Below are 14384 nucleotides of genomic sequence, written 5' to 3'. Positions count from 1 at the left end.
TATATATATATATATATATATATATATATATATATATATATATATATATATATATATATATATATATATATATATATATATATATATATATACACATGTTCAAACGTTTTGGAACAAGTGTACCTTCAGATTGAACTGTATTTAAATATTTCTAAAAGTCTATTGGAAAAATAATTAGAAAATTTACTGAGCCGACTTCAAAGTGGGCGGGGCTGTTGAGCTCAGGAAGGAGGAAGCTGCAAATTTACCTAGTTTGCACACATTGCCAAAAGTGCGACTCTGTCGTACAAAAGAGTAGACAATGTTACTAAAACAAAGAGTTGATAAGTGGAAATAAAATGTTGACCACAGATGACTAAATTTTATTTTAATTATTTTATTTAACCTTTATTTAGGTTAGGAAAGTCCCATTGAGATTAAATACCTCTTTTTCAAGGGAGTCCTGGCCAAGTGGCAGCAGCAAATAAAAAATACAGCTACATAATTAAAAAGAGAGACACGATAACAGGAAAAGACAAACAGATTATGAAAAACAAGTGCATGTTGTGGAGTCAATCTCGAGACCTCTCAGTTTCGATTTAAAAGCATTCAAGGAAATCAACTCTGTCAAGTTCTAATTTTTCTGCAACATGTTCCATGCATAAGGTGCAGAGTGGACAAAAGCCTTTTTGCCCAGTTAGTGCGAGCAAATGGAACAGAGATAAACACATGATCTTGTGAATGAAGAGTCAGAACAAGAACCAGCCCTTCTCTGTGACAGTAAGGAACAGATGTAGGTCAGCAGTAGTCCAAGCATTGTGTACATGTGACACCTCCTTCGACTGGCCAGGGCAGGCCATCCCACTCGAGAATACAACTCATAGTGATGTGTCATTGCTTTACAGTTATAAATATACTTCTATGTAATATTGTTTTAAGTAACATCACGTCACAGCATCCATTTAGGCTAGTAAAATTAGGACAAGGTGGATGGGACAGACATAAGCAATTTAGGCTCATTTATAAAAACTAATGTATCGTTTTAGCTGCCTTCTTCAAATACAACACAAGGTGGCAGTGTTTACCCGTGAAAAGTCACACGGAGCTGTCGAGTCTTTGAAAAAGTTAAAAGAAAGAAAGAAAATATGTTTTATATGAACTAGCGTGACTATATCATGTTTTGTATTTCAAACTATTAGGCTAAATGCATGACTTTTAAGTTAGCAATAGTTAGGGTCAAGCAGTAGTAAATATTATGTGGTAGTTTTGCCACGATACAAACATTTCAAAATCGATTTAGTACTTTTTCTGATACTTGCTCTTATATTTGCTCTGATACAGCTCAAGATCATCAAGTTTTTAGCCAAAAAATAAACAAAAGTAAAAGCATGTTTGTTTTTTGTTTGTTTGTTTCATTTTTTTCATTTCACTCTGCCCTCACTCTCCTTTTTCTATTCCCATGTAGCCTCATATCTGTGTAATCCCTCAGTGGTCCAGATAGGTTCCATATTGGTCCATGGGCGTATACTAGTCTATGTGTCATATACTTGCTCTGATACAACTCAAGCCTCTTCCTGCTTGTTTCCGTTCAAATGTTGATCCTCTGACAGTAATCTTTCACAGTATGGCATAAAACTTATCTTACTCCACTACTCCAAAGAGAGAGTTCCCAAGATTTGTTTAAACTTTCTATTTCCATGGAATCATGCAGGTGATGTGCTCCCTCCAGAAAGTTACATACTGTGCCATTAAGTTTGTACGGTACAGAGTGGCTCAAACAATGTCCCATCATCAGTAACTCACAGTTGTATTTGAACTGATTCATGCTTGCATATGTGTAATTCTGTATTGTGTTGGATTTGAGCACTCAGAAAATGTCTGTCTTCACCAATCCCCCTATCTCTGCCTCCTGCCCTGTGTTTACTTGCAATTATTCAGTATAGTATAATATATAATATATTCAATAGTTAAGACTCCTGTCCCTGTGCTCTGCATCAGTGTGACACAAGTCAGGAGAGAGAGCAAGATAGAGAAAGATTAAACCACTGCTAGACTTAGGCCATTTCATTTGTTAAATACATTCGGACTATTGCACAAACTAAGCCTACATTTTGTCAGCAGTTTACTTTTTATCTGTTTCAGACTGAATCAATATATTCCAAAAGGACAAGTTATTGAACACACAGAGAAAGGACCCTACTGGTCCCCACTCGCCCTCACTCTGCCCTCACTCACCCTCACTCTGCTCTCACTCTTCCCTCACTCACAATCACTAGCCCTCACTCACCATCACTTGTTCTTAGCGGCTGATTCAAGTCGGAGGTGGGATATATCTCAGTTACCAGTTGCCTGAAATGGAAAAAGTTATAATTTTGCAGTATCTGCAGTTTTGCTCCAGAGTATGGCATTAAACATGTACATTGCATTTCTTCAAATACAGCTTTTGTTAAAAAAAAAAGAAAAAGAAAAAAGTATGCATTATTACTGTAAGCAGGCTTGCCTCTCCACAGATTTGACCTCTGGGCTAGTTAGCCTGGTTCACTCATCCACTTGTCTCTATAGATAGATAGGCCTACATCAATATCATATTGTTTAACATTCCAGGAAAAACAAGAACTTCTCCTTGGACAAACAGATGCCTGACCCTCCACCAGTAAACACCTTTAATAAATAAATAAATTAAAGTATATATAGGTTAGAAAACTTTTTCACTAAAACACAGTTAACATAATTCATTATATTTAAGATTTGACAAAAAATGTAACTAGTTACCTTTTTTTTTTTTTTTTTTTTTTAAATCCGGATGAAATATATTTTACTTCCTGGCTGGACATGGGCAGTAGATGCAACATACATAGCATACATATTCCATAACTCTAACCTAGCAACCACAATACCACAATGGAACAAGGGCAAAACTAAATTACACAATAGTTACAATTAGGCTAATTAAAATAAATGACAGCACCATTAGTTTCTTAAACCAATGTTAAATCTGCCAAAAAATGTGTTCCTTGCTTGTAACTTGCTTTATATTTTGAACGAAATGACACACATAGAGGAAGACTGTTTTAGAACTCAGAGCTACTTCCTGTATTTTTGAGCTTTTCTTCTCACCTTTTCTCCACAAACTTCACTGATGTAGAACTGTGATAAATATTTACCACTGGTACTGTCCCACCAAACTATGTCATAATAAAAAAAAAAACACACATGCTGCAGAGGTGGGTAGAGTAGTCAAAAAATTTTACTCAAATAAGACACAACATTACTTCAAAATAATAATACTCAAAGTACAAAGTAGTAGTCCAAGAAATTAATTTACTCAAAGAGTTAAAAAGTATTTTGGGAAAATACTACTCAAGTAAGAGTAACTTAAAAAGTCTGGATGTAACATGTGTTTTATTATTAGAAGGTAATGTAAATGGAAAAACAAAACATTAAGTATTTCACAGTCTGGATAGAGAGTAAATGAGACAAGCTAAATCATATCTGAAGGAGTGCTGTGAGAAAAACAAATGTTCAAATCATTTTATATTGTCAAGATAAAGCTTTTGTCAGAGTTACTCACAGTGGGAATAACCAAAACTTTCTCTCCCGAAAGTGTACTGTTGTTACTTCAATACAAATATTACTCAAGTAGGAGTAAAAACACGCTGCTCAAAAAGTACTCCAAAAAGTACAATTTCTTTCACTCAATTAAATGTAATCTGAGTACTACTACCAACAAAACCTGTTACATACACTTCTCTTTGCTTTGAAACGTACCTCCCCTTACTTCCGCTTGTGCTTTTATTATGAAAGGGCTTAGCGGAAGTCCTATCCGTGTGTTTGCGTTGAGTCTCGTGAGCTCGACGCGTACTCTCTCTGTGTTCACTCGGGCTCCGCTCATTCACTTCGGGCTCGGACTCCCAGCGGACCAAACAGCTCAGCGGGACCTCACTACGGCGGCTCAAACATCGCCACATCCTCGGATACACCCGGATAGCGCACGCCGTTACCCCTTCCCCACGTCTCCCCGGTTGTTTGGATTACCACCGGAGCGTATTTGGGCTTGATTGGGGCAGCGGGGATAGTCACACAGGTTTCGAGTTTGGAGTTTTTAACCGCCGCCGTTGCTGCTGCTGTTAGCCGTTAGCCTGTAGCCACCACCACCGGGACGCGACACAAAATTGGGTTTAACTTCTCTTTCGCGGTGTTGTTTTGCATAATCCCGTCACGATGCGGTGGTTTTTGCGAGGTTTAAACACGTGGCCTGCGATTAGCATAGGCTGACAAACATTTTAGCCTGAATTTTGCCTGGTGCGTGTGCGTTTTTTCCCGTTTATCCATCGCTGATTTTGGCACCGTTTTAAGTGGACTTCAGCCCGGGGGTGGTGCGTTTGCTTCCCCCATTTTCCGTGGCATAAAAAGCCCTCATTGATTCGGGGTTTGGAGTTGTTCAAAAACTTGGGTCAAAGGTTTTTTTTTCTACTTTTTGGAGTTTTTTTTTCCAGCGCTGTGGAAAAATGGATGCGGGAATAGAGAAAGAATGCAGCGCCTTGGGAGGGCTCTTCCAGCTCATCATGAACGATATGAAGGTAAGTAATTAGACTGTTGCTTAAGTTCATTCTAGGGCAACAATAAAAATATAAATCAGTTTTAATAAATGTATTCGTTAACGTACTATTAAGAATGTGCACAGATTGTCAGCGTTGGGGTAACCTTTATCCTACAGGCCTATGTAAACAGCCTAAATCAATAATATGGACTAAACCAGGACTAACCCTTGGACTAAGAATTTAACAGTCTAAAGTCTAGTATTTTCAACAAATCAGATTAAATTAACCAACCAAACCATAACTATAACATGACAACTCCCCCAACCCCCCCAAATATTAAAAATAAACTGCAAAAAAAACCCTGCAAAATATTAAACCAAAACTTCTTAAATGAACCATGCTAGAAAACTAGGGCTGCTTGCAATAATTAATCGGAATAATCGTGACTAGTCGACCAATATTTATTGTAATTGTATTTTTTTTTACAGTTGTAAAAGTTATCTGAACTATACAGACAATAAAACACATGCCAAAAGACGTTTAATAAAAGTGATGCAACATTATTAAATTAAACCTTTTTTTACCCTTTTGCACAAAATTGACTAAAATAAAGCGTGTTTTTTTTCGTTATGGATGTTTGTTGAACTGAAAAACAGAAAGAAAGCGTTCTTACTGTTAGCAGGCTTGCATCTCCACAAACTTGACTTTTACTTGGCCTGGAAGAGCAGGAAGAGAGCCTTCACCTGTTTGTTTCCATGGAAATGTTGTTCCTTTGGCTATTATGTTCCACAGTATGGCATAAAACTCATCTGTCTCCATGGAGAATGTTCCAAAGTATGGTTTTAACTGTTTATTTTCATGGAATCATGCAGTTGACTTTCTACCTCCAGAAAGTTACATACTCTCAATGTAAATGTCAAAACTGTTCTTTGTCAAAGAACTGTCAGTCACCATGTTTAAACATTTGATTTAACAAAATCTCAGCTGTACAGGAGAAATAATCACTTAACTAATTAGTCGACTTCTAGAGTTAACAAAGGAAAAATTATACTAAACTAAGACTGAAACTGGACTACACCACTTGAACCAGGTCTAAATTTGGAACTCTCTACTTATGGAACGTACCCCATTGCAAAACCTGGTCTTAACAACCTCAAAACCCTATTTTAGCACTGAAGTGAAATGAGAGCTAAACTTTCAAGGTCCTATATGACGCAAAATGAATTCTTGTGATCTTTAAGCCATGTTATAATGTTGTTACCTCATCAAAAACATACCTGGGGTTGTGTTTTGTTTCAATCACACATGTTTAGTAATCCATTATTATTAATCTGTCGACATCTCCAAAGCTCAACACGCTCTATTCCACCTTGTGATGTCATAAAGCTGTAGTTTTGAAGTTATCAGCTACCTGTTAATTGTTGTCTGGATGTAATTGAATTGTATAATTTATTTCTGTAAATCAGGAACTGCAGATGGAAACTAGCAATTTAGCTATAATCCTATACGGAACCTCTCTGTTTTCATGAGCTTAATACCTCTGTACATTGTTCCTTCAAATAAAGACTAAACTAAATTTTAATTTTGGTTCAGTAGAGATAGGGCTAAAATGATCCAAATGATTCTTGTGAATGTGTATGGAGTTTAAAAACACAGTGGAGCATTTCCTGTTTTAACACCTGACATCACAAGGCAGAACAGAGTATTTTCTGTTTGAGAGAACACAGGCTAAATATGCAGGATTTGTGTGTTAAACGTGTGAATGAAACAAAACACAACTCCAGACATGTTTGTGATGAGGAAACAACATTATAATGTCAATCAGAAAATAGCATAATATTGGCCCTTTAAATTACTAATAAAATCTAAATGGGGACTCTTTCTAAACACCCCATCAAACTTTGTAGTAACCGAACATCTGCAGTATAATCAAACTACAAAGTACTCCAATGATTACAAAGATGGTGTAATCGGAAAAAGCAACTGATTCAATCGTGTTCTTATATGGTATCCCAGTCTTCCACAGAACATGAGTCACCAAGCATTACTAATAAATTCTACAAGTTTACTTATGACAGTGTTTGACAAGTATTCTTTTTATAATTTATTCCGTAACTAAACAGCTCTACAGACAGCTATTCAACTTGCCTTAGGTCCATTTTCTGGTCTTGGTTAGTACCGGGTTAGCTACGTATAGGCCTGTCATGATAATCACTATGTCAACTTATCTTTCAATATATGAAGTTGAAACAGTATATTTTTTAGGTCAGTATTTATCATGGTACTTTTTGTTTGCACTACTGGGAAACTTTTGGTTATTTTTGCCCATATGAGAAGATTTAAGTCGTAAAAGGTTGAATAAATAACTTCTATGACTCATTGCAGATGCAAACTAAGTACTAAAGTGTTTCATTCTGCTGTTTATTCATTGCAGCCAATAATTTTTTAACAATATTATAGATTTAGAATAGTTTTTGTGGTTTAAATCTGCTCTTGGGTTTTTGTCTCAGTTGGCATAAATAAGTTTCAGTATTATCCTTTATCGTCTATATTAACTTCAATGATATATCGATCTTCAAAATTTTGTATCGTGACCAGCCTACCCAGCAAAGCTTGTGTATATACTACTTTTTTCAATGTTGGCAATAATGAAATGACCTGCACCAGTTTTTTTCTCATGTATGCATCTAATTAAAAAGCGTCTTACTGGTAATCAGGACAATAAAACTTGTTAGCATGCTAGAGTTGGTATTAGCTTTACTGTGATGGCAAACCGTAGACTGTATATGTGAATAAACGTAGCTAATGTGCTAGCTGCTGCGTTTGAAACAGAAAGTGAGCATGGACGCACTTCTGGCTCCATCAACTGGCTCCAATTCACTTTACATTGAAAAATCTGTAACTGCTGCTATCAGGCTCGTCATTTTGGTCTTAAAATGTTCATATTAACCCGAGCTACATGATCCTGGTATTTTTATTTTGCTATTTTGTCCATAACTCAAGATATGTTTGGTTATGATGGTTATGATTGATATCTTTGGTTGCTATGATATTTGCAGTCAGAATTCCAAATATGGAAAATGGCTCCATGATGCTGCCGAATCCTTCCTGTTTCACCGATTATGAAAATAACATAGGAGAAGAAGTGAGTACAGAGCAGACATCTTAAATACAGGAGAATATAAAAGATTACACATGCATGAATCACTCTAAATACAACTTTGTATATATTGAGTTAATGGTGAGAGGAAACGACTATAACCTGGTTAAAAGCTCTAAAAAGTTGATTTTCTATAACAAAATTGTGTCTGCTTTAAACGGCCCATGTTATCCTATTTTCTGATCTGTTACATAATATAATGTTGTTTCCTCATCACAAACATACCTGGAGTTGTTTTGTTTAACACTTAAATCCTGCATTTTTAGGCTGAGTTCTTGTCTCAGAAAACACTCTATTCCACCTTGTGATATCATGTGGTAATACAGGAAGTGCTCCACTTTTAAACTCCATACACCTGCATTAGACTTCTTCCGGCGCTGGCGAGAGCCACAGCTGGTTTGCATCGCGCTCCTCTATTTTCCAACTTTTTTTACTCTTGTACAATGAACACTGTTAACACTGAACATGTGTCATTCAACTATACCCATGCGCAATACTGAATACCATGTAAATCTACTGAGGTCATTTTACTGAGATTTATTCTGTTTATATGCTGCACTTGTGTTATATTAGTGTCTATTTTTAGTTTTGTGTTACATTAGAGTCTATTTTTAGTTTTTTTTTTTTTTAAGTTTATTTTAAAATTATTTTAAGCTATTATCTATTATCTTGTTTTATTGCATGTTACCACTTTCCTGCTGTTCTTGAACTGTGCGGTGCAATACTGGAATTTCCCCACTGTGGGACTTATAAAGGCATATCATCCTTATTCTTATTAGAATGACTTGTATACTTTCAACCCTAGAATTGACAATCTCAAGATAAAAGGTAGCTGTTAACTTAAACTGTGATGGTTTACATGGCATCACAAGGTGGAACAGAGCATTTTGAGCTTTTTGAGCTCATATGAACAATATAGGACCTTTTAAATAAATAATACTACCCATAAGAAATAGAAAATTTAAATGAATTGAAGATGACAAAGCAATTAACAATTAAAACAAAACCTCTTGGCTTTTGAATGGTGAACACTCCTTAAAATATCACAGGAAGCTGAAACCCATGAATAGCTGTATTTGCTGCTCTCTGATTGGTCGGCTCTGTGCGGAGGTTCAAATGGTGCAGAGCTATAATCTGAGAGGGCATTTCCAGCTGCCATGTCTTTGAACTGTGGAGGTCCCGTGCCCTTTGGCTGTGTGGCCCTGCCCCACATGGATCCTGCTGACTAAGGTTGCTATGCTAGTCCACAGACGCTCAAATTAGTGCATTTTGAATGCCATGTTCCAAAGAGGAAGTGAGCATGGGCATACTTCCAACTCCATTGACTCTGGCTCCAATTCATTTTGCATTGTTGCACCTCTCGTTTTAAATGCTGCTGTGAGTCTCACCATTTTGGTCTTAAAATATTCATATTAACCTGCTCTACATGATCCTGATCGTGGTATTTTTATTTCACTATTTTGTCCGTGAATCAATGTATGAACATTGACAAATCAGGCGCCTTCTTTCCCCACGGTTTCTCCTGCTAGTGTTACCAATAGGTTTGATTGACAGCGTTGCTTGGATGTTACTTTTAACAACCTGCTTCGGATTGGCTCTTTTGTTGCTATGATACAAATTTGCCCCTATAACTGCTAGCCTCACTGAGCTTCATTTGACTGTAGCCAAATGCAGGATGATTTCACACTTAATCCACTTCTTTATATGGTAATATTGAAACTATTAGAATAGTTTCAGTATTAGAATAGAATTAAAATACAGCAAAATAATCCCTTTTTTATTTTTTTTTTAAATAGACAGCATCATTAAAAGATGTGAGCTGCAATAAATAACAGAATGAAGCAATAATTAGCTATAGAAGTGACTTATTCATCCCTCTACCGTTCAAGTTTCATTGTATTGCAACAAAAATCCCCATGATAAATATTGAAACCCAAAATATAGCATTGCAGCTTTCATTTACTGAGCAATAAGTCGATATAGTGCCTAGTTTTAGTTGTTCAGTCGATTAATGGGTTGAGGGCATCTTACTCGACCAAGATTTGTATTAGTGGACTGTGTTATTTAGATTATAATATTTCGAATATATTTCTAAGGCACAGCAGAAAGGAGAAGTGAGTGAGTGAGATTCGGTATTTTTGAGTATTTATATGTACAAAGGCAGATTAAACTCACAATTCACTAGCTTAATCTGTCTTTATATAAATACATTTGTTCCTAGTACTTTTGTGTATAAATAGTTGTTTTTCCATGAACTCCCCATGCAGTCTTGTGAGTGCAGTTTGGATCCAATAGATAGAGAGAAGCCATGCCCCCTTTTTAGTAGACCGATCGATCGGCAGGATCTTTGGCTGACCAAGCCCTAAAAATAACACCTTTTGTGATTTGCCAATAAACATTTCATAGGGCAATTTCTTATTTTGGGTGAATCTATTTTACAGTTCATATCTGTGTGGGTTGGTGTTTTTTTCAGTAAAGCACAAAGAGTAATCTCGAATATTGAATTAATGTTTCACGAATAACTATACATAAAAAATCTAAAATCTTGCTTGCATTGCCATTATGTGTGCAAGATTTCCTAGAATGCAGTTGCAGATAGGTGGCTGCTCAAACAGGAAATGTATCTGACCTAAAAATGTGCCAAATCACAGCTGTTTACTGAAGTGACATGACAGACAAAAGGACAGTCGAATGGAGAAAGGTGGAGTGTCAGCTGTTTCTCTCCATTTAGATGTTATTGCTTTGTCTGGAATGTTCTACAGTATGGGTTCAAGCTTGCCTATCTCCATGGAGACAAGTAATGCTACCAATTCACAGGTCAGATCTGTGGAGAGGAGATCTGGCTCAGTGAGAGTGCATGTTTTTCAAGGCAGTGAAACATCCACAGTTAAATACATGCTAGATATGTTTAATGCAATATTGTGAAACATTCCACACAAAGCAATAACATCTCGATAGAGCACCTATAAGATACATCAGTGCATCTTTACCATTGATCAAAATGAAAAATGATTATTATTGTTTTTTGTTGTTAAATTGGTGGTGTCATGATACTAAAATTTCAAACATGATTCCGATACTAAGGAACAGTAGGAATACACTTTGATTTTCAACATTAAATGGTAGTACTTTCTTATATACCACCCCATGTGTCCTTATACCTGTGTAATCCCTCAGTGGTCCAGGTAAATTCCATATTGGTCCATGGGCGTATACTAGTCTATATGGTCTTATACTTGTTCTGATACAGCTCAAGATCTTTATAACCAGGAGACATCAGAGCTACTCCTGGAACGCTAGCCTCTGTATCGTCTCATGTTTAAACGCTAAACTGTTTCATATTGCTTACATATTCATTGTTGATCCGATGCTCGCATGAATCGTTTTTTTTCCTCCAAAAATTTGATAATCGGTTTTCGACTAAAATGTGCCGAAATGCCAAATGCCTTTTCCTTCTTACGTTGTCCTTGCAAAATTTATGTTTGAAGTTGATATTTTAGTGATCCCCTACAACTGTAAACTTTTAGTAGTCCATTATGAGTCATTCCCTTATTACTTAAAGACTTATTTTGAAAGGGCATCGGAAATGTATTTTGACACCACGTGCTTATATCCTGTCTGACGCTAAAAATTGGACGGGTAGCGAGCATGACATTGTTGGTATAGATTGCCTGACCAGTTAAAATGAAAGCGATTCCTGTGTATGCTTTGGTGTAAATTCGTAATTGTTTTTAGTATCGATATCTGCTCAAATGAGTATAGACACTAGTTTTAGTATCGATTAGTATCAGATTTTCTATACTTGACAACCGTACATTCTGTCCTGTAGTTATTGAATATAGACCTTTTTGAATGATTATCCAAGCATATTTTTTTGTTGTGAAAGAACTGACTCACAATCATGCCATGTCTTTCTGCTTTTACTATGAAACCATTACTTCCTCTTTTTCAGAACAATGAACAAATTGAACTTCCTTGTAATACTGTTTATAGCCAATTAAATTAAAGCTCAGATACATGGAAAAACAAGTTTAGGGCCTTGAAACCACATAATGTCACTGGGACCTGTACAACTGGTCAAAAAACTTAAATTTGGTTGAGTCTTTGACTTTTTTTCAAGGGAAAACTGCACAATGCTGCTTAGCTAAACGAGACTATCCCGAGCGTGCACGTGAGCGAGTGTGTACGCATAGTGCATGTGACAGTGTGCACGTTGGCCCTGTGATTAATCAGTGGTCAATAAAACATGATGCAGATGGAAGGAGTGCTTTTGTTGGTTTAGTGCAATACATTTGTACCATCACAGTGTGTTACCCACTAGTGTTGCAATATTGAATACTGGTTGATATGGGAACGAAATGACTCACAATTTTATTTACTGCATATTTCCCATTCTCTATTTTCAATTTAATTTAGTTTGGCTTTTGAAGAACAAAAATAAAGTTGTTCTTCCTTTGTGCTGTAGGCCTCTCGATTGAAAAACCCAACCATATCATTGACGATTGGACATGACCCAGCCCAAGACTAAAGGAACAGTCTGATACTTCTTAATGATTTTCATACCAGACTGTTTTATACTATTGTATTTAGACCTGTCACAATAACACATTTTGAACACGATATATTGCTGTGGAGAAATACTGCGATAAACGAGAATACTGAAACACATTTTTATGATGTAAGTAATGCAAGATAATCCAAGTAAACCATTTTAAATACAGCAGAATGTACCAATAATTAGCCATAAAAGGGATATAGCCACCCCGCTACAGCTCAAATCTTATTGTACTACAACAAAAATAACCCAAATCTCCCTACTTGTACAAAGAAAAGGTACCTATGATAAATATTAACCCCCAAAAACTATTGTTCAATATGTTATGTATTGAACAATAAGTGGATATATTAAATATTGTGACAGGTCTATGGGATTCCGATATACATATCTATCTATATATCTATATATATATAGATATATATAGATATATATAGATATATATAGATATATATAGATATATATAGATATATAGGTACTTACCAAAACATATTCAGGAAAGAGTCAACTTTGCTCTTTTTTTATTTCAGCACTGATATTAACATACCAGTTTTAGCTTCAGTGACATTTAGTATTTGTGTATTGCCACTAATCTTAACATTAACCTGGTTTCGTGCATAACTTCTTAAACAGCCCCCAGTCTGTTGAATGCAGCATAATAGTGAGATCCACGTCCTCTTCTCCAACAAGGTCATCTCCCGTCTCCTCATTTCTTAAAGGGGCAGCAACAACTTTTTACACAGTAGTCTTAAATTACTTGACGTTTATATACTACAACATTAGAAGTATCACACTAAATAAACGTAATTGAACCTACCTAAGTAAATGTTTTCTCAGAAATCATTAGTAACTATTTGTATTGTGTTCAAATCTATTTGCTGTAACTACTTAGATGATATAAGCTCTGGAAAAAATCCTTTGCTGTATCCAGATGCTGTATTTAGTAACAAGAAGATTTTAAAGAGAAATTTGTGTTAATTTGTTTCAGTGTCAGATATTAATTCTCCCAGATATGTTGTGATGTCCAATTGCTATACTTAATATTCAAAATAATGCACCCAACAACAGCACAACAAAACAATACATTTTAGACTCAGGTGCTTGCCATCCAATATAGTGAGAGAAAAGTGCCATATAAAATTAAAAACAACATCCTGCGAAAAGATTTGCATTGTTTACATTCTCCCTTCATACAGAAGAGAGAGAGAAAGTTAGGACGTGTGAAATATCAAAATGCTTTAGGCAAAATACCTGTACAGCTGAAAGTAGGCGAGGCATCAGGTATTTAGCGGTGAGTGTCGCTATCGGATTTGGGTCAGTTTTGCTAGTGTGTTTGCTAAGCATCTTTAGCACAGTTAGCTTCCCTGTGGGTTAGCTTGTTACTGCCAATAGAATAACACTATTGCCTGTCACTGTCTACATACACTGGTGTTTGTGTGTGTGTGAATGGGTGAGTGGTTCCTCGATGTAAAACACTTTGAGTGCCTAGAAGGTGGAAAAGCTCTATATAAAAATGTGATGTGACCATGAGTGGGAACAAACCAGAACTAAACCCGGGCTAAACTATGGCCAAACGAGGACTAAACCAGGACTTTATCTGGACAAATTCCTCCCATGGGAGACAATAAAGGATTATCTTATCTTAAATTATCAAAAAGATCAATGCACATTTGTAAAAGGAACCTGCAAAAATGTAAAAAAAAATAAAAAATCTGAAAACATGGACTCCAGCCTCAGAATGGTGATTATGAATTTATTAAGTATGAAACAATCATTGTAGACAAGCTGATATCCAAAGCCCTCAAAGCCGGTTGAGGGCTTCAGAGGGGACAATCGGCTCTTGGGGTTTGAATCCCTCTGTGACATAGAAGGAACAAGAAAGAGGGGAGGGAGGAGGGAGGAGGGACAAATAAATGGGAGATTAGAGAGAGAGAGAGAGATTAATCATAATTGAATTGAAATCACAATTTGAATGCACTCAATTACAAAACTCAAAAATGGCTAACCCGTGTAGTACAAAACTGTTCTGAAATGTGAGTCGATTATTATTTTCCAGTTCATATTTCAGTCTTTTTGTCAATTTTAGTGGATGCTTTTAAAATATGAACTTTGAACAGGATCCTCTTCCTAAAAACACCGTTGTCAAAAA

The 14384-nt window shown here is 36.0% G+C and overlaps 1 protein-coding gene across 1 annotated transcript in view; it reads left to right on the top strand.

The window, feature by feature from the left end:
* The first annotated feature begins 3883 nt into the window (after positions 1–3883).
* The window catches only part of mtss1 (MTSS I-BAR domain containing 1), a 60728-nt gene continuing 50227 nt past the window's right edge, over positions 3884–14384 (top strand). Inside the window, exon 1 of the mRNA XM_033966820.2 lies at positions 3884–4559. Coding sequence (XP_033822711.1) covers positions 4488–4559 — 72 coding nt within the window. The 5' untranslated portion in view covers positions 3884–4487. The remainder of the gene's footprint in view (positions 4560–14384) is intronic.

This window comes from Periophthalmus magnuspinnatus, chromosome 5 (genome assembly GCF_009829125.3).
Source record: "Periophthalmus magnuspinnatus isolate fPerMag1 chromosome 5, fPerMag1.2.pri, whole genome shotgun sequence".
Classification (NCBI taxonomy): domain Eukaryota; kingdom Metazoa; phylum Chordata; class Actinopteri; order Gobiiformes; family Gobiidae; genus Periophthalmus; species Periophthalmus magnuspinnatus.
The sequence above is the reverse complement of the archived record's forward strand: the minus strand, read 5'-3'. Positions and strand labels throughout refer to the sequence as shown.